At 43.5% G+C, this 21,371-nt stretch overlaps 1 protein-coding gene across 1 annotated transcript in view; it reads left to right on the top strand.

Annotated features, from left to right (window-relative positions):
* vps13b (vacuolar protein sorting 13 homolog B) overlaps window positions 1-21,371 on the top strand; it is a 661,063-nt gene that overhangs the window by 596,239 nt on the left and 43,453 nt on the right. The window contains exons 48-51 of the mRNA XM_083634457.1: window positions 545-811; window positions 4,272-4,355; window positions 5,275-5,450; window positions 15,398-15,568. Coding sequence (XP_083490583.1) covers window positions 545-811; window positions 4,272-4,355; window positions 5,275-5,450; window positions 15,398-15,568 — 698 coding nt within the window. The remainder of the gene's footprint in view (window positions 1-544; window positions 812-4,271; window positions 4,356-5,274; window positions 5,451-15,397; window positions 15,569-21,371) is intronic.

Raw genomic sequence — 21,371 nt, 5'->3', positions numbered from 1 at the left:
GTCCTGGGACTCATATGGAGCAGCAGGGAAAGTTGAGCCTCCAGTTGTCGAGAGTCAAAAGACTTGAAGATACAGTGTGATGGGTTTTCCAGCACCGCCGGCCTTTTAGTGTGGAAGATCTGAGGGCGGATGACGTTCCTCGTCATAGTTCAAAATTCCCCTTTCCTAACACTCACATTAAAGATTCTTGGATTGTCAGACAGTAGGATTTTGATCGTATTTATCAAATTAGTTGCAATGACATGTTCAGATTTAACCGCAGAATGCCACGAACATTAACCCCATTATCACACTTTGTGTGTGTAAATCCTGTCTCCACAGCTGCTGAGCTGAAACTAAATGTCCTCCCAATCACTCTGCAATATGTCCTCCTGCATGAAGGGGCTTCTTCTTCATTCTTGGTTTTGCAATTCTAGACCCTCTCGAGGCTCTGTGTGTGCATGATGCAAGATGAACCCAGATCAGCATAGAGTAGTATTGCCTCAAAGCTTTATAATAATGCTTCTAATTATTTTACCTCCTCCCCTTTAACATCCTCTTCCAGATCATCATCTGTGGGCGGCAGGTGATGTGCAGCTACCTGGGCCAGGACATTGAGCTGCGGGTGGTGCAGCACTACGTGGGTCCGGATGGTCAGACGGTGGTCAGGGAGCACTGCGACTGCCTAGAGGCCGGGGCCAAGCTGCCCTCCTATGTCCTGGAGGACGCCGAGATGACGGAGTTGTGCGTGAGGGGCCGTGGAGATGAGGACTGGTCCCAGGACGTCCAGCTGGAGAGGAGAGACAAGGGCAGCAGCAGCTCTGTGGTACAGGTGCGGTAACACGCTTGCACTGGGACTGAAGCCGGGTACACGCTACATGACTTTTAGCCCGATTATTCAGCTTATTCACCACGCCCACTTTGTCTCTCTTCCGCGTTACACGCAATTGTATTGTTCTTCCGGTTCAGCGCTAGTTGGCGGCCAATTTCAAAACAAAACGTCACTATGAATGAAGTTTGGCAACAATCAGCAGCTACACTGCGGCCAACTTCAGTTACATGCTCATAGCGTTACTGCTGCGAGGAGCCGATGGCTGTACCCGGTCGGCATTTAACGCACGTCGACAGTGTTTTCTCACTGCCAGTAGCCTACAGTAGGGTTTGACAGATACTAGCTAGTCCGACCGGTCAGCACAGCCAGCGCTCTCAGTCCTCGCTGCTCGTTAAATATTTCCAAATAGGCGTTATTCTGATAAACCGGTCACATATTTGGAATGTTACGTTCTCATCCGAAAAAATATTAAAACTTTAAAACAGTTTGTTTTTTTTGCTTGAAAACAGCTTTTTGGCAAGTCTAAAAATGATTACGGTAGACTTCCGCGTCTAAAACAGAAAGACGATTACAAAATGACGTTATGTGGAAGCGCCCTTATGCGGGCAAATAATAAGGAGAATAGGTCTGCATTGTACAGTAGTAGCATGGGTTTAAGTTTTTTGCCAGATTCGGTGTTGCATGGCCTTACAACTCAGCTAGTGTGTGTTCTCCAAATCCAACTCGTCAAATGCAAAGCAAGACCAAAAACATGTGCAAATCCCTTTTGCAAAGTGTCTAATATCCTGTGCTGCTGCGTAATGAACCCTAGCCTTCCCACACTCTATTAACCTACATGGGCAAGAGAGGCAGACAGAAAGACACACTCTTGCAGACAACAGTAGCAACTCTATGGTGCATGCTATGCTACCATGTTGTCCAACTATCTCCCCAATGCCAGCTCTTTGGTGGGCTGGACTGACAAACACAGATAGACACACACATTGCGCACACTACCACTTCCAGCAGCCACCGCACACTGTGTCTGTTTGAAGCTGATGACTGGACCACCAACTGTGACCGGATCCTCTCTCCTCTCCCCAGTCTCTTGGGTGGCCGCAGTGACAAAGCCTCCTGCTGCTACTAGATCTTCGCCTCAGATAGGCCTTCAAAGGCCTCCCAATCTCCAACCCAGAACCCAGAGTTGTTGAGAGGCAGAAAATACAGTTTATGTGCTCTCATAACAACGCTAACCATAGACAGGAAACTCGAGCTGATATGTGGGCACAGGGACAGGCTTTGAAGGCACTTTCACACTGCTGGATGAGCGCCAGACTCTCTCGCTCCTTCTCTTCCTCCCTGCTGTTCTTGGTCTTGTTTCTCTATCTTTCCATCTTTCTATAACCCCCCCCCCCCCCCCTCTCTCTCTCTCTCTCTTTATCTGTCCCTTGGCTTAAGCAGCTAGCCATCCTGCTGCTGCAGCTTCCGTGCGTGGGTCTGAACATCTTTGAATTGACTCCAACCTCCGCCTGTTATCTCCTCTCCTTAAATCAGCCATTCATTACCCATTGGCTCTGAGTGAGAAAGCTGCCTGGACTAGTAGCTGAGTCCTCAGATCTCTCTATCCTTGTCTGTGTCTCTCTATGTTGCGCTCGTCTCCCCCATTTCGGTTCCCATCTCGCCCACACACTGTCTCATTCATCTGTCTCAATGTCCACCTCTTCCACCCTCTCATTCTCTCACCCTATCTATGTCTGTCTCTTTCCTCCTCTCTCCCAATCCTCCATATCAATCATCCATCCTATCTAACTCATCTTCCTCTCCTCTCCTCCCCTCTACCTGTTATTTTCAACATCTTTTTCACCCTCATCCTTCAGTTCTGCTAAAGCACAGGAGGTCGTCATGGCCTCCTTATCCCAGTGGTGAGTGTTTTTTGTGGATTGGCCCGATAGAGTTTCTCCCGGTCTGATGTTTGCCAGCGTTTCACTCCCACATTCAAGGGAAACGTGCTGTTTTAATATTCGCCATGTCTCTTCGCTCCAATCTGCTGTCCCCACCAGTAAATGAAGTCCCCAGTCTGTCATAAACTAGGCCACTTGTAACAGGCCTTGGCATCCCGAGTCTGTAAGGAGGAGCGAGGGGTAAAGGGGACGAACACCAGTGACACATTAAGAGCATTCAGCCTTCAGAGGGCATATTCTCAGCTTTTAAATCATGCTGATTGAACTGCCTTTAATAGCCTATTATGTGGCAGTAACCGTTAAATTGTCAGTCGCCTTAGCTGTGACACTGCATTGGAGAAGCAAGGGCTTTTGGGAGATTTAACTTTTAACTACTGGAAGAAGCCAAGAAAGAGTTTTTGGGGGGAACAAACATGATAATGTGTTTCTGATGGAGGCTATAAACATCATGCCAGTAACTGAGAGGCAGCAAAGGCACATTAGTCAGATATCCATATTTTCTTCATGTTACCCTATAACTGCAAGACAACACAAACAGGCTAACTAACCCAGAATGAGCCTGATCAAATATTTTCCATGTTGTCGTCCTTGTTGTTGTTGTTGTTGTTGTTGTTGTTGTTGTTGTGTAAAGTCGTGTTAAGATATTATCGATATTGAGAAGCTCACTTCACCTCCCAAGTGTGGCTCATCTGTACAAAAGGTATTATTACCAGATAATGCTTCAAATGGTTTTGACTCAACATTGTCACAGGAGTTTGATGGATGTGGTAAGACGATCAGTAACTGAAAAGGAAAAGAATGGAACGCACACCCAAACAAGGTGCTGGCCGTCAGAAAAGTCACAAGGCTAAAGAGTGAGATGGTCGCACACTTCTCTCCACGTAAAGAGTGAGATGGTCGCACACTTCTCTCCATGTAAAGAGTGAGATGGTCGCACACTTCTCTCCATGTAAAGAGTGAGATGGTCGCACACTTCTCTCCATGTAAAGAGTGAGATGGTCGCACACTTCTCTCCATGTAAAGAGTGAGATGGTCGCACACTTCTCTCCATGTAAAGAGTGAGATGGTCGCACACTTCTCTCCACGTAAAGAGTGAGATGGTCGCACACTTCTCTCCACGTAAAGAGGGAGATGGTCGCACACTTCTCTCCACGTAAAGAGTGAGATGGTCGCACACTTCTCTCCACGTAAAGAGTGAGATGGTCGCACACTTCTCTCCACGTAAAGAGTGAGATGGTCGCACACTTCTCTCCACGTAAAGAGTGAGATGGTCGCACACTTCTCTCCATGTAAAGAGTGAGACGGTCGCACACTTCTCTCCACGTAAAGAGTGAGATGGTCGCACACTTCTCTCCACGTAAAGAGTGAGATGGTCGCACACTTCTCTCCATGTAAAGAGTGAGATGGTCGCACACTTCTCTCCACATAAAAAAAGATGAGAGACGAAGAGGATTATTCCAACATGTTTTGGTTTAGGCCTTGATCAGCGGAAAATCAACTACCAGTTTCTCTCCTTTCAGGTGCCTTGCTCCACTGGCTCTTTGCTCTATGTGTGGTGTACGCTCATCACCATTGAACCTGATTCTCACATGCAACAGAGGGTGGTGAGTGCCCTGAACACACACACACACACACACACACACACTCGCACAGCATGTGTAACTCAACAGGACAGTTCATCAAGTTTATTCAAGGTTTATTTCCACATTCTGACATAAAGTTTGGATTTAGTTTTGAAATCTTTTGTTAGTTTGGAGTATTCCAGTTGCACCACCAATCCTGAGATTAGCACCCACAGTGATTAAAATCAGTCTAGTATACAATTACATTACCATATAATTATGCATAGGTTTCTCTGGCTTCCTCTAGGTATTGAGAGCAATATGCAATTGATTACCAGTGCATACTAAAGCATTCCATGCATGCACACAAAGCTTTAAGCTGCACTAGGCACAATGCTGATGTAAAAATACACTCATCAGTTTAAATCAACAGTGTCCCCTCCACACTGATGGGTATGATCTATGGCAGGAAATCATCTCCACACACTGAAGTGCCAAATCAAAACCCATCCATCTGCTAAACAGCAGTGAGCAGCATTCTGTCCAGAGAAAGCTGGGCCAATGTCAGATCTTGTGCCTCTCTCGTCCCTTTGGGATAAAAAGCATCACGGACTGGACAAGTTGTTGGACATGAGTTTAAGCTGTGTGCAAGTTTGCTGATGTCACATTACATGATTTCTGATTTTTGGAAGTCCTTCAATCTTGCTACCGCTAGATTTAAAATCCCAATTTATCTTGTTAGTGCAGAGTTATTGAAATAAATTCAATAAGTCCAAAATGAATAGATAGACAGAACAGGATTCACTGGCAGCAGCTTCACTAAAAATCTTAGTCATCATCATTATTTTCATTGTCTTCAACCATCCTTAAGTTGCTAGTGTACCCCATACAAACAGGAGTTAAATAAATAAATAAATATATGCCTCTCTTATGGTTTTTCTGTATATGGCCCCTGTCTCAGGTGGTTTTCAGTCCACTGTTTGTGATGAGGAGCCACTTGCCAGATCCGGTCATCATCCACATAGAGAAGAGGAGTCTGGGACTGAGGGAGAGCCAGTTGATACAGGGACAGGGCCACCAGGAGTCCCTGTTAAACACTGAGGCTGACATCACCCACCACCTCACGTTCCAGGCCAGGTAAAAAACAATCATAATAATCAAAACCTACATAATAATGCTGCACTTCATCCAGAGTGGATGAGGCAAAAAAGTACAAAGAACGATTTCAGCTAATACACCAGCAGCACACTATGGTTGTTCAGCTAATACTCCAGCAGCACACTATGGTTGTTCAGCTAATACACCAGCAGCACACTATGGTTGTTCAGCTAATACACCAGCAGCACACTATGGTTGTTCAGCTAATACACCAGTATTATATATGTATAGCTGGGCCTTCATGAGACTTGGAGAACTATTCATCCTAATGATAGAGATTTTTCATTCTATTCCCCTGTGCACAATACTTATTCAAGAATTGATTTTTTCTTTGTGTCTTCATCTTTTGTTTCCAAGATATCAAAATGTGTGTATTTGGCGAGAATCTTATCAGACCATTCTGCACTACTTTTTTCAATTGATTTTGATGGGCCTCCGGCACCATCTAAAACTTGGAGGTTCAATACAGCATTGTTAGCCAACCAACAGTTTATTGAATTTATGAATGCCCATTTGGACACTTTTTCTGCTGTACATCAGGATTCTACAGTTTGTCCTTTAATAGTTTGGGACACATTGAAAGCCTATATTAGAGGGATGAGTATGGCATTTTCTTCCTCCCTTAAGGCCAAAACCAAAGATGAATTACAGCATATCGAACAAAAGATTAAGAAGTTAGAGAAACACCATTGTGTATCCAAAGACCCTGCGGTACTTTGCCAGCTTGACAACTTGAAAATGAAATACAATAATATAAACACACATTTTATTGAATTGAATATTTTAAAAACAAAGCAAAGGTTTGTCGAGCAAGGCGAAATGGCAGGTAAATTACTAGCATGGCAAATAAAGAAAGAATCACAAGATCGAGCTATTTTGCGAATTAAAGGGGCGGATGGTAGTGTTATAATGGATCCAATAGAGATTAATGATACATTCAAAAGTTTCTATAGTAAACTGTATGAATCGGAGTGTCATTGTAGTGAGGAGACCTTAAATAATTTTCTGAAAGATATTCCTCTCCCTTCTCTGACAACTGAAAGGAGGTCCCAGTTAGACAAAGATATAACCTCAGAGGAGATTTTGAAGGCTATTTACTCTCTTCAAAAGGGCAAGGCACCGGGATTGGATGGTCTTCCAGTGGAATTTTACAGACAGTTTTCTCAGCAGCTAATGCCTTTTTTTCATTTTATGATTTCAACCAGTCTTCAGAAAAGATTACTTCCCCAATCTCTTTACGTAGCAGTTATTACTTTACTTAAAAAAAAAGATAAAGATCCACTGCTGTGTGCTTCTTATAGGCCAATTTCACTGCTAAATGTCGATTATAAGATCATCACTAAAATTCTAACTTTACGCCTTGAATCAGTGGTATCTAGTCTTATTCATTCGGACCAAACAGGTTTTGTTCAGGGTCGTCTATTGTCTGACAATATACGTAGGTATTTTGATATTTTGTTTCACACTAAAGACTGTACTACTCCTATGGTGGCTATTTCTATCGATGCTGAAAAAGCATTTGATAGATTAGAATGGGAATACTTAATAGCCATTCTATCAAGATTTAATTTTGGACCTATTTTTATTTCTTGGATTCGCATTATTTATAGTCTCCCTATGGCAATTATTAAGACAAACACTCAGCACTCATCCCCCTTTAAGCTATCACGAGGGACAAGACAAGGCTGTCCGATGTCTCCATCATTATTTGCTCTTGCTATTGAAGCTCTGGCTGCAATAATAAGATCACATAATCACCTACAGGGCATTAAAATTGGAAGCGAAAATCATGTTATTTCATTATATGCAGATGATATTTTACTTTATTTACGGGACCCTTTGTACTCAATTCCAATCCTGTTTACAATACTGTCTCAGTTTGGCGATCTATCGGGCTACAAAGTCAACCAGTCCAAAACCGAAATTATGCCAATTTCCAAATTTAACTTTGACTCTTTAAGAGACAAATTTAATTTGAAATGGTCTCCAGATTATATGAAGTATTTGGGCATATACATTCCTAGCAAAATAGAAGACATTTATCACCTGAATTATTCTCCATTAATTGAGAAAGTTACAAATGATCTGAAAAGAATGAATCTACTTCCTATATCTCTTATGGGCAGAACCAACATTATTAAGATGTCTATTTTACCCAAATTTCTTTTTTTGTTTCAAAACCTCCCATTTTCCCCTCCGTTACTTTTCTTCAAAAAGATGCAGAGCATCTTCTCCTCTTTCATTTGGGAGAGTAAGTCACCAAGGATTAGCCAACAGGTCTTACAACTTCCATATACTGCTGGTGGCTTAAACCTACCAAACCTTAACATTTATTTTCTGGCTGCCCAACTTACCCAGATTAGGCAGTGGTTCTCTAGCTCATCTAGCGCATGGTCTAGACTGGAATCCTATGATATTTTACCATATGAACTGAGATACCTGCCTTATATTGGTTTACAACAGGTTAAACAAATCACAAATAATCCTATTATTATTAATAGTTTACTGATATGGAAGAACTCCCATAAACTTATGGGTCACAAGGAACACCTTTCACCCTATACTCCTATCTGGAGAAACCCCAATTTTACATCTTGTTTTAATGATGACACCTTCAAGTCTTGGTATGACAAGGGGATAAGGGAAATAACACATCTTTACGACAGTGGTACATTTGTTTCCTTTCTTCAGTTGAAGTCAAAATATAATTTACCTTCCACACATTTATTTCGATTTTTTCAAATCCGCCATATGATACAGACAACTCAAGGCACTCTTGAGGAACCCAAGCCCTCCAAAATAGAATGCCTTATCAATAAGGAGGTTCAAAGTTCTAAATGTATTTCTCAAGTTTATTTATCTTTGCTTGAATGTTTGTCTACAAGTACAGATGCTACGAGGTGTAAATGGGAAAAGGATTTAGACATGGATATAAGTAAAGAGGACTGGTCTTTCTTTTGTTTTAAAGTTCATAAGTGTTCTTACAATATGAGGCACAAACTCCTTCTTTTTAAAATTTTGCATAGAACATATTATACACCGGTAAAACTTTATAAAATGAATAATGAAATGTCCTTTTTGTGCTGGCGCTGCAAAAAACAGAAAGGGGAGTTTTGCCATATGTTTTGGTCATGTAATTTGTTGTTAACATTTTGGAACTCTGTAATTGACACGATAGCACTATGTTTAAACATTCACATTACAAAATCGTCTCGCTTGTGTCTTTTAGGCACAATCAATATGGACCCTTGGAATGAATTTCAAAAAAAAATATATTGATCTTGCTTTGATTGCTGCAAAGAAGTGTATTGCAATCCATTGGAAATCCGATTACCCTCCTACAATATCACATTGGTTAAATGAAATCTCTAGCTATGTTCCATTAGATAAAATATACTATAATATAAGACATAAGAGTCAGGACTTTGTAAAAATATGGCAACCACATATAGATTTTATGGCAAGAAGGGCAGCTTCGGGTACTACTGTTTGATGGACAGTGTTTCTTGTAGGGATGCACGGTGATGTGATTTGCTGTTAATATCATAGAGCATCCCTAATGAATGTATTATTGTGTGTGTGTGTGTGTGTGTGTGTGTGTGTGTGTGTGTGTGTGTATGTAGGCATGTGTGTTTTATTTTATTATTTTCTTTTTCTTTCTTTTCTTTTTGTTGTGTTGTCGTTGGGCGTTGCCGCACAATGGTGGGTGGGGGGGGGGGGGGTGGGTACATGGGGGCGGGGAAACAAGAAAAAATGTCTTCAATTATGTTGTAAAAATGCTTGAATCTTTGAAAACTTAATAAAAAATATATATATAAAAAAAAAAAAAAATACACCAGTAGCATGCTATGGTTGTTCAGCTAATACACCAGCAGCACACTATGGTTGTTCAGCTAATACACCAGTAGCATGCTATGGTTGTTCAGCTAATACACCAGCAGCACACTATGGTTGTTCAGCTAATACACCAGTAGCACGCTATGGTTGTTCAGCTAATACACCAGCAGCACACTATGGTTGTTCAGCTAATACACCAGCAGCACACTATGGTTGTTCAGCTAATACACCAGCAGCACACTATGGTTGTTCAGCTAATACACCAGTAGCACACTATGGTTGTTCAGCTAATACACCAGCAGCACACTATGGTTGTTCAGCTAATACACCAGCAGCACACTATGGTTGTTCAGCTAATACACCAGCAGCACACTATGGTTGTTCAGCTAATACACCAGCAGCACACTATGGTTGTTCAGCTAATACACCAGTAGCACACTATGGTTGTTCAGCTAATACACCAGTAGCATGCTATGGTTGTTCAGCTAATACACCAGCAGCACACTATGGTTGTTCAGCTAATACACCAGTAGCATGCTATGGTTGTTCAGCTAATACACCAGCAGCACACTATGGTTGTTCAGCTAATACACCAGCAGCACACTATGGTTGTTCAGCTAATACACCAGCAGCACACTATGGTTGTTCAGCTAATACACCAGTAGCACACTATGGTTGTTCAGCTAATACACCAGTAGCATGCTATGGTTGTTCAGCTAATACACCAGCAGCACACTATGGTTGTTCAGCTAATACACCAGTAGCATGCTATGGTTGTTCAGCTAATACACCAGCAGCACACTATGGTTGTTCAGCTAATACACCAGTAGCATGCTATGGTTGTTCAGCTAATACACCAGCAGCACACTATGGTTGTTCAGCTAATACACCAGCAGCACACTATGGTTGTTCAGCTAATACACCAGCAGCACACTATGGTTGTTCAGCTAATACACCAGCAGCACACTATGGTTGTGGTGCTGAACGGACAGCGGCTCTCTGTCCCATCTAGGAGACTGGGAGAATGTAGGGATTACTCATCTTTACACTTACCTAACAAGCAGCCCGACCTGCTCTCTGTCTCAAATCACCTCATGCACTCCACTGTTATTTATGACTGAACCCGGGGAATTTGGCCACTACGTTTCTGATGAGAGATTGGGCTTTGCACACAACCTGGAATCTGGATGGAGTAGGTGTGTTTTCTGTTTCAGTAAATGTGCTATTATGGGCCCAGGTGACTTCCAGCTATTGTTCCAATGACATTTAGGAATCCTGCAATGGAAAAGAAATCAACTTGAGTGATTTTGATTTTGAATGCTGCTCATGGGAAATGCATAATTTGTCCCTGCCGCCATCTTTAGTACCCCAGACAACACAAGAGTGACTGTGCCATGCCTGCTGTATATGCCACTGTCTGCTGTAAAGAGTCAGAGATGTCAAAAGATTTGGGCAATGCCAGGATGCCATGACTCCTCCTTGACCGTAATTCCAAGTTGAGCCTTATGTGTTCCTTGAGAAAATTGCATGACTTGGCAATCTCGACCTGTTTTTCACCTCATCCTCCGACATCCTAAATAATGTGTGGATGAAGTATTCTTTCTTGTCGTGTTTGATTCCTCCGTCTGTCTCTCCATATGGACAAGATGTTAGCCATGTTAGCACAAAAAAACAAGACATGCTTTCACTAGGTGTTAGGCAAATGGCAACCTCCGAGTCTGAAAAATAAAGCCAATGCGGAAGTGCCAAAAACTGAATGAATGGCTACTCAAGGCTGGCTACAAAAGCAAGTCAATCCCCATAGACCCAAAAGTTAAAATGTGCAACTTTACAGCAGAAATAAATATGTTTACAGCCTGGTACAAAAAAATGGTTTTGGTCTCTATAGATAATATTCTTGTTCATGACAACTGTATGGGGGTGAATTTCTATATAACTCACCAATTTAAATGTTATTAGTTATTAGCTTTGAGTGACAGGTGGACCCCAAAAAAAGCAACTGCCTATATCACAAACTATGTTATGTTTTATTATGTAGTAAGTTTTTTCCTCATACAAATGTCCTCACTCATATTCACAACATCTCATGTTGGAGGTAAAAGCCGCACCAGCATACCACCCTACACTGTTATAGAGTGCCTCGCATCAGGCATGGCTTCCTTTCTCCAGCCGCGCAGCGTGTTTACGACGGAGATGGCTGCCGGTCAGCAGGGGTGATTCGCTGAGGTCCCCCTCATTGCACAATGCGCTTCTCCCAAAGTCGTATTATGTCATCACCAACCAGCTCATACCGCTGCAAATGACACAGTCTGTCTCTCGTCTCCCATAATGGGCTTTTTATGCCTCCATTTAGCAAAGAGGGTTAGACACTTACTTAACATTCCCTCACAGCACATTGTGATATCTGTGAGCCAACATGAAGACATGATCCAGGGGAATCGCAGGCACCTTTCAGGAGAGCAGGAAGCCAGCTTGGCAGCTTCTCAGACACAGCTCCCATTCCAACATGTCAGGTTGGCCCGTAATTAAACCTCATTTAGATACGCCCCCTGACAGAGAGCAGCTTTCTCGCCCCAGGTTGGTTATGTATCTGTCCGTGTGTGTGTATGGAGAGGTTTGTGCATTGTGTGTGTGTGTGTGTTTGTTTGTTTGTTTGTTTGTTTGTGTGTGTCTGTGTGTGTGTGTGTGTGTGTGTGTGTGTGTGTGTGTGTGTGTGTGTGTGTGTGTGTGTGAGAGAACATGTTTGCGTAGGTGGATGAGTAAGTGTGTGTGTGTGTGTGTGTGTGTGTGTGTGCCCTCGTGTCTGTGTGTGGTCTTTGCCTGTTACTCTTTGGTTAGCCCTGATTGCCCGTGCCAGTGTGAGTGTGACAGTCACCACTTCATCATGGGCAGAGTCTGCCACATACATCACTAGGCCTGCTATTCTGTCCCAGTGCGTCAGTCCATGCCCACGCTAGTCTTGACATCTTTAGTTTTTTATTTTTCTTGTGTTACAAAATATATGGGATATTTTGTAACACAAGAAAATGAAACAACAAAATCAGCTTCCTTAACTCATTGAGTGCCATGGACGAACATGTTCGTCAATTGGTTTAGTAACGTAGAGTGCCAAGGACGAACATGTTCGTCAATTGCGTTTTTTGACGGTGGGACGTGGATCAAAGCATCAGGCATCTCCTGTACAAATATGGGAGCTATTGAAGGTGTATAACCTATTTTACGGACTCATTAGGTGGCGACAGTGCTCTCCAGATTACAGAAAGGTCCGGAACACTGCAGCAAAAAGCCGTGATCAAAGAGAAGCCGATGCATGCTGCAGCCAGAGCCATATAGATTGCTCTGTCTGCAGCTGACGTCGGGCTGCGAACATCAGTCAATCCGCGCACACAACTGAGCTCCTCTGCCTCTGTCTGTCTGTCTGCATATAGTTTCTCCACACGATTACCCGCCAGAAAGGCAGCACCCGACGCCGAAGGGCCAAACCTATCCCTGCAGTCCCGTTTGGCATTTCCTTGTCGCGCTGGGAGACGGCCGGGAGCCGCCCGGCGCAAAAACGGAGGCTCCGAAAATAGACTGGGTGCGTGTGGGGAGGAGTTTGCAGCTGAGGCGGGGAGAGGGGGGTGGGGCACGCAGGCTCCACAGAACTACACCACGTCACTACATCAGAAAATATTAGCTAGCGTCAGTGAATGTGCTTGAAATGCTGCATTTCACAAAAGGCTGAATATCTCAGCTTATAATTTGAAAACTGTCTTTTTGCTCAAAACAGCCTATCTTCTCCGGCTCATAACTAAAGAACGGAAAATGGGATCAATAAACTTTTTTTTGCAGATGATAGAAGAGAGTCTCCTCGTTCTTTGTGCGTGTTCGCTGTTTACATAGTAATATCACACAATATTCTGTGGGCCTCGAGAAATCACTGAAAACGCTCTGAAACTCTGGCACTGGGAGCTTCCGTTCTCCAAAAGTGGCTGGCACTCAATGAGTTAATGTTTGATAAATCAGCCCAAAGAGTTGATCATATAATAATAGCAGTGTCCATCAATTGCCAAAATGTTTGGTTCCCCCACTGCACTGACATGAGCCTACCTCCCCGGCCCCCATCATACATGAGCCTACCTCCCCGGCCTCCATCATACATGAGCCTACCTCCCTGGCCCCATCATACATGAGCCTACCTCCCCTGGTAGGCCTGATTCTGATTCATCAACATTTGTCATGCATCTATAATTCATCGTAACATTGTACTGTCCAATAACGTCCCTACCACATCTCTTGTTTCCTGTCGCGTACATGTAATTGGCAGATGCTTTGATCCAGGGTAACGTTATTTCAGCACCACAAGTGTTTATGTTTTAGTTTGGGTGGCCCCGGGGTAAATAAGTACCACATGTGTGTACTACAGTATCGTTGTCGTTCCTACTTTATTTGTTATCTGTACATCTGTAATCTGTGTTGTTTTATGTGAATCCCTGGAAGAAAAATCGCCACTTTGGTAGCAACTAGTGGTGATCTGAATAAACAGAGTAAACGTTGGGTGTAATTGACTCCCCCAGAGAGAATTTTTGCTGTAACTGTTTGGTGTTTAGATATCTGGTCACAACGTTTGTTTTGATTTCAGCTGCCATAAAGGAACCACAGTGGCCATACAGTGACTGGGGATATATTTGGACCCTGTTGCTCTGTTCATGCGCTGAAACAGAAAGCTCAAAAACAACTAAGTGTCTTGTCGTTCTGGATTTCAACCACAACGCTCCTTGTGTTTACGATCCGTCCCCCGCCTAAACCGCCTGTCACCACACAAACTTACATACCCTCGTCCCCCCTACTCAATCCATCCCTTCTTCTCACTATATCATCGCAATCCCCCCCCTGCAATGTACCTTCACACAGAACCCCAAACTCCAGGACGGATCCAATCTTGAATGTTCGCTGGTCAACAGCTCGTCTTTCCTTCCTGTAATTACACATAGTTGTGGGCTTTAATGGCTGAGGTAGAGAGCAGAGCTGCGGTCTGCGACACAACAGACAGTCAGACAAGGCATAACCAGAACCGTTAGGTCCTCCTCTCCTCGTATTGGCCACCACATTAAAAGACACAGGGTTAGAATCAGAAGCCTCTTCCAGTTTCCCCCCCTCAGGAACTGCTCTGGATGAAAAGCTTCCTGTCAACACGTTGTCCTTCTCCTCTGTCTTCCCCAGATCCATAACCAATAGCCCCTGTGTTCCTTGTATAGCACAATGGGCTCTATTAATAAACTGCTACTCTGGGGTAAGGGGGCGGCTTTTCTTTAGCCAAGTGGAACTGGATGCTGCCCAGAGAAAGAGACCAGGCTATTGGACTGTTTGGATTTTTTTTGTATGTTACAAAGACATAATTGAGCAGTGTCTGGGGCCGAGGTATCCAGTAGGATTATTTACTGCTGCTTAGCTTTGTCTGTGATCTTTGTGAATTAGTGTAAAGCTGCATGTCACAAAGAGAAAAAAACAAAGGGAAGAGTCAACCCTCTTTGGGATTTCAGAGCAAAGGCAAAGAGTTGAGCTCAGGGTCAGTTTAATTGCAGTGGACAGAACAATGGGAATAGTCAATTACTGTCAGGAGATGTCTTGTTCTTTATCGAAACAGAAATATGTTTGCATTGCCTCTGTCACAGAGCCAGTGGAATGAACCAGATTGGCCGATATCTCCTATAGAGCAGGGCTTCTCTCAACCCTGTGCTCCTGTGACCCCAAGAGTTTCCATTCCAACCAATCACTGCAGCAATCTCTTCCCATTCCAACCAATCACTGCAGCAATCTCTTCCCATTCCAACCAATCACTGCAGCAATCTCTTCACCACAACAAAGAGCGAATCAGTGAGATCAGCTGGTGTAGTGTTTAGATGGAAGGAAAACCTGCAGATTCTTGGGTCTCTCATGGTTTAGAACCACTACGATGTTGCATTATGAGTTATATACCGCAATTGGAAAATTGCTCAATTTTTCACATTTTATCACACAGAGATAAACACATGCATGGCATTTAGGTCGGTCCTGCCATAGAACTCTATACTGATGTTTGTGTTTTTTTTGTGTGCTCCCTCTCCCAGAGAGGAGGAAGATGCTTCCCAGTGCGCTGTGCCGATCTCCACCAGCCTGATCAAACAGATAGTGAACAAGGCCGGAACCGACGACAACCTGGAGCACATCCTGGCCCAATTCTACGGTCCAAAGTCCTCCACTGAGCCGCCATGGCCCTACGTCAGCAAAGACACAGACAGGTATCAAATGCAGTCAGTTAAAAGACAAATACCGTAAATTCCGCACTATAAGCCGCACCGGAGTATAAGCCGCACCTGCAAAGTTGACTGTTTTTTACATATATAAGCCGCGGGTGTTTTAATGGTATTTTTTTTTTTTTTTTTTTTGTGTTTTAATGTTTAATTACCATATGTAAGGGTTCATGCACAGAGGGGATTGTCGGGAAAGAGATGGCTGTTTGAGGAAGCTCCCATTTATTAACATTTCAACAAAACAACATAACACAACACCACCTGTGTTTTTTTTTACAGTGCACACAGTGTCATACAGTGTCATACAGTGTGGTGAAAAGAGGGCAAGAGAGGAAATTAAAACAGAAGTGGATTTATAGTCCGGAATTTACGGTAGTTTTTTTTCCTTCTTTTTTATGTATTTATTTGCACACATTAAAAACAGAAACAGGTAAAAAAAAATGCAAACAAGAAAATAATGTGCAGGTAGAGACAGGAAACCCTGGATGGGCTTATTCTGGGTCTCTACGTCAGAAAACCAAATAATAACAATAAATTCGTACAAAGCATACAATACAACAGAAACAAGAAAACAAATAGACAAAGAAAGGAAAATCAACAGTAAAAAGGAAAAAAATTACAACAAAGGAAAAACAAAAAACAATCAAAAGCAGTCAGTAGACAGTTAAAATGGCAATGTGAGGTGTATGTTTAATGTATGAGGGCTATGTATGACTCATCAGAGAAGTTCTAAGTTTGGATTTAAATCAGTTGAGAGATGATGTATGTTTTGCAATATTGATAGGTGTTCTATAGTATGTCACCTCTGTAGCGTATTGAAAATAGGTTATTGGTAGTGTGACAGTATGAGGGTGAAGGTGCTCTGAATGTCTTGTATTATGTGTATGGATGTTAGGATTTTGTTGGAAGTATGACCTACCGTAAATTCCGGACTATAAGACGCACCGGTCTATAAGCCGCACCTTCAAAGGTGACTATTTTTTTCTTCTATAAGCCGCACCGGTCTATAAGCCGCGGGTGTTTTGATGTTTAATTACCATATGTAAGGCTTCGTGCACAGAGGGGATTGTCGGGAATGGATGGCTGTTTGGGGAAGCTCCCATTTATTAACATTTCAACAAAACAAAAGTCAGGTCACTAATCCCCAGACAAAATCACACATTGTGGTATTTTTTGTTTTTTTTACAGTGCACACAGTGTCCGCGGTGTGGTGAAAAGAGGGCAAGAGAGGAAATTAAAACAGAAGTGGATTTATAGTTAGAAAGAGTGCTAAAGAAGAGAGAATTCCGTTTTTTATTTTTTTATTTTAGTTACTCACAGTACTATTGACCAGTCCAACTCAAAAGATATTCGGCAGTTTCACTTTGAGCTCTTGTTCCGCCGCTGGGCACACAGTGTCCGCGGTGTGGTGAAAAGAGGGCAAGAGAGGAAATTAAAACAGAAGTGGATTTATAGTTAGAAAGAGTGCTAAAGATAGTCCGGTCTGGTTATGACGAGTCTCGCTGGGTACAGTACGCCAAAGCGATATCCATTGACTCGATGATGCTGTTGTATGTTGCGCGTTTCTGTTGCACCAACGCGGAGAGGTCCTGCGGGACGAAAAAGCGCGTACCCTCCCAGGTGAGGGGCTTCTTCCCCGCAGCCTGGAGGATGAGTTGACGGTCGGGCCAGCGGAGTAGGCAGATGAAGATGGCCCTCGGTGGCAGGCCGGGGTCTGGACGTGGCCGAGGCGCCCGGTGTGCCCTGTCCACCTCTGGTGGTTTCTCGCCTTCCTTCAGGTCCAGGATGTAACACAGGATTTTGCCACAAAAGCGTCCATGTCACCAATCTCAGCTCCTCTTTTACATTGATCAGGCGAATGTTATTTCTTTTACTCCTGCTGATTAAGTCATCAACCTGCGTGTGCAGGGTTTCGATTTTGCATTTTATCCATTTTCGGACTCACTGTGTTGTTTTTGTCCTCCAGTGCGCGGACGCGCTTTTCCGCATTATAAACTCTGTTCACGGTTGCCTTAGTTTCTTTAGTGAGTGAGTGGATGGACTTCTGCACGTTTTCAAACTTGTTTTCAAGCTGCTCAAAACCTCTGAGCGATGTCGGACTTAATCGATAGTGTTTCACGGAGTAAAAGTTTAGCCCAAGCGTGTATCTCCAGCCTCCAGCAGGTGAGTCATTTCCTCATTCATGGCGTGATTGCTTCGTCTTTTTCTTTCTGCTTACCTGTGTTGTGTTATGTTATGTTATGTTATGTTATGTTGTTAAAAGAGGGCAAGAGAGGAAATTAAAACAGAAGTGGATTTATAGTTAGAAAGAGTGCTAAAAAAGAGAGATTTTTTTTTTTTTTTGGAAAAAATCCATAGATAAGACGCACCGTTATATAAGCCGCAGGGGGCAAAAAAGGCCAAAAAACGGGAAAAAAGCCGCGGCTTATAGTCCGGAATTTACGGTACATGGTGCAGGGAGAGAGACAGCTGAGTATAGATTTATAGACAAAAGTGCATACCTGCAGTATGTTGATATCGTATATGGCGAGTATTTTGAGTTTTTTCTTAAGAGCAGCTGATGGTTCAAATCTGTTCGAGAATGTAACCAACCTAACAATATTTGTTTGTTTGTATGATGTGAATTCTGCGAAGACTGGAGATATATGTACTTGCCCATAAGATATTTCTGTAATAGATATGGATAAATTAAACTGTAATAAAGGGTTAATCAACATGAATGATTTACCAAAACTAGATATTTTTCTGATGATACCAATTGACTTAGTAGATGAAGGATTTCATTCCCATTCACTATGATTTTGGCACTATTACTACTATATTTCATTCTACTGAATGTCATTTACGTCCAGGATTGTTGTTCATGATATTCCTTTGAGCATAATCTTGAAGATTCAGCCTCTGGACAGGCATTGGCCTGTTTGATATTCCATAGATAGATTATCAATGCCAAAATATTTGCATGCTAGAGAGCCCCAGGAATGAGTCCGGAAAACATCGATGCTAACACTTCCGGGTTCTTCACTGCCTATGGGATTTTTGAATAGTTTTTGGTGCGATGCTTCAAATAAGGTCTCTGGGCAACGCAAGCTTAATCAAACGCGAACCAGTGTTCAGTGGGATAATCTTCACACATGAGGACCACTTTCATGAGTTTTTAAGCTTTTACGTGCCGTTAAAAGGGCGGCTAGCTAGCAAACGGCTAAATAAGACTACACTGTTGAGTCGACGGGGATATTATACGTCAATAACGTCATCACTTCAAAGGACGAACACGGAAATTATCTTTCCCTCACCTGGTTCAGCCCGGGGTAATCAGTGCACAGCAGCGCACACATCAACATCACTCCAGGTTGAGTGGTGACGTGACGGGGAAGCCTATGCCACACTGTGTAGTTCTGGATTAGCTTAGCACAAGCTTTTTACTTGTAGGACTCGTATTTACGCTTCAAAACTCATGAAAGTGGTCCTCATGTGTGAAGATTATCCCGCTGAACACTGGTTCGCGTTAGATTAAGCTTGCGTTGCCCACAGACCTTATTTGAAGCATCGCACCAAAAACCCATTCAAAAATCCCATAGGCAGAAACAGTGAAGAACCCGGAAGTCCGCGACTTCCGTGTTCCGACTACAAAAATACGTCATCCCTGGGGCTCTCTATTACATGTAGTTATACATTATATGCAGCCTTTTTCACTGTGGGCACGAAGAGATAAACGGAAATGATTCAGGTTGTGGGCCCGATTCAAGCTTACAATGTCCTGAGTGCATGCTCCGGCCAGCCAAGCCACCATGACACCTCACATCTTCAATAATAAGTCAGCATTTATTATTCTTTTTCATCTTTATTATAGTATATTTGCGGCAAGCATTAAATCTGGTCATTATTCTTTCATAACTTGGATTTCATTGAGAGAGACCCACCAGTCTGTTTTTATAATAGTAAGGCTTCATAGAGCATTCCCCCTCAAAGCGCAGAGTTGCGCAAGGCAGAGCCTTTAATGAGGGAGGCTTCTCTTTATTGTTGACTCTTTGTTCACATAATAAAACGGCTAACTGCTAAGACAATGCAGAGCCGGGCATCAGACGCTAGCAGAGAATCCCTACTGTCGTCCCCCACGGACCAGAGATTTAGACTGTCACTCTGTCACAGTCCCACGTTCTCATACAAGTCACAGAGCCTTGCATTCAGTTAAAACTTGGCACAGGTTTGTAAGCGTATGTACATTATATGTGTGTGTGAGCTTGCGTGCGTGTGTGTGTGTGTGTGTGTGTGTGTGTGTGTGTGTGTGTACACACATATATTCTAGGGCAGTACACACATGTGAATCTGTCCACAAACGTCACTCTGGGAAGCATCTTTTGTCACAAAGCGATCACATCTTGATAGCAGCGGTGGAACATTTAGCACATGGTCTCCCAGAGGCAGAGAGGCAGAGAGTCCCAGTGGATCTGCTGGACACATGGGCCATGTGTCTGGCTGCGGTTGCCTGGGTTTCTCCACTCTCTCTCTATACTGTACATACACAAGCGCACACACACGATTGTTCTCCAACACATGTGCACACGCACACTCACAACGTTCTGTCACATACAGTACACACTCCGCTACGCTCACCTTAAAATGTCTCACACACACACACACACACACACACACACACACACACACACACACACACACACACACACACACACACACACACACACACACTTGGTCCCAGTGGAGAGCTGCTATCTAGTGGTTTGGTGTTGGGTTTCCCTGTCAGTCAGGCCTCTCTCTCCCCTGTGATCGGACCGTGTGAAGCAAAAGACCAAGGCCAAGGCACAGTTCCCATCATGGAAAGTGGCAGTTTGTCTGGTGCCCAGAAATCTGCTACTTAATGTGATGGAGAGCGAGTGTGTGTGTGTGTGTGTGGGGGGGGGGGGGGATTGAAAGAGAAGAAGTAAAAAGGCGCGATCAATGGATTAACCGCCCTGATTCCATCTCTAAACGCACACAGAACTTGGGCAACAAGGGAAAGCCACAGTTGAATTAGTATATTTCCCCTTAATGTTGATAACATTGATACAGTATGCTGTTTGGCTCCCTGGCACAGTGGACAAACCAAAGCAATGGGTTCCTTGGCGGGCAGTGTGTAAATATTGTGTCTTGGGGGCAGAGGAAGTTGAAAGTGCTAAATGTTATTTTTCTTTCTGTGTTGGGATTTTAATGGCAGAGAGGCACCTCCACAATCATTAAACAAACATCTTGTAGTGGTTGGGGTTAAGGGGGGATCAAGCTGCAGGTGTGTGTGTGTGTGTGTGTGTGTGTGTGTGTGTGTGTGTGTGTGTGTGTGTGTGTGTGTGTGTGTGTGTGTGTGTGCGTGCGTGCGTGCGCGCGTTTGTGTGTGTGTGTGTGTGTGTGTGTGTGCGTGCGTGCGTGCGTGCGTGCGTGCGTGTGTGCGTGCGTGCGTGCGTGCGTGCGTGCGTGCGTGCGTGCGTGCGTGCGTGCGTGCGTGTGTGTGTGTGTGTGCGTGCGTGCGTGTGTGCATGTGCGCACGTGTGTGCAGAGCAGGGCAGCTGTCAGAATTCACACTTCTGAAGCGCTGGCGGCCCTGACAGAAGCTGCTGAGCACATTTCTTTCAATTACCTTTTGTGAGCCCCATAATGTGATTTATGAGCCCTGCACCGCTGCCCTCAGCGTTGAGGTCAGTCCCCCCCTCTTCTTTTGTTGCTATGCACACATACCAACTAATGGTAAAGAACAACTATCAGCAGTGCTTTTTTTAGAATCTAGGCATCTCGCGCGCTT

This window comes from Poromitra crassiceps (assembly GCF_964638095.1).
Source record: "Poromitra crassiceps genome assembly, chromosome: 1".
Classification (NCBI taxonomy): domain Eukaryota; kingdom Metazoa; phylum Chordata; class Actinopteri; order Beryciformes; family Melamphaidae; genus Poromitra; species Poromitra crassiceps.
Note: the sequence above shows the minus strand (reverse complement) of the source record. Positions and strands in the feature narration are given on the sequence as shown.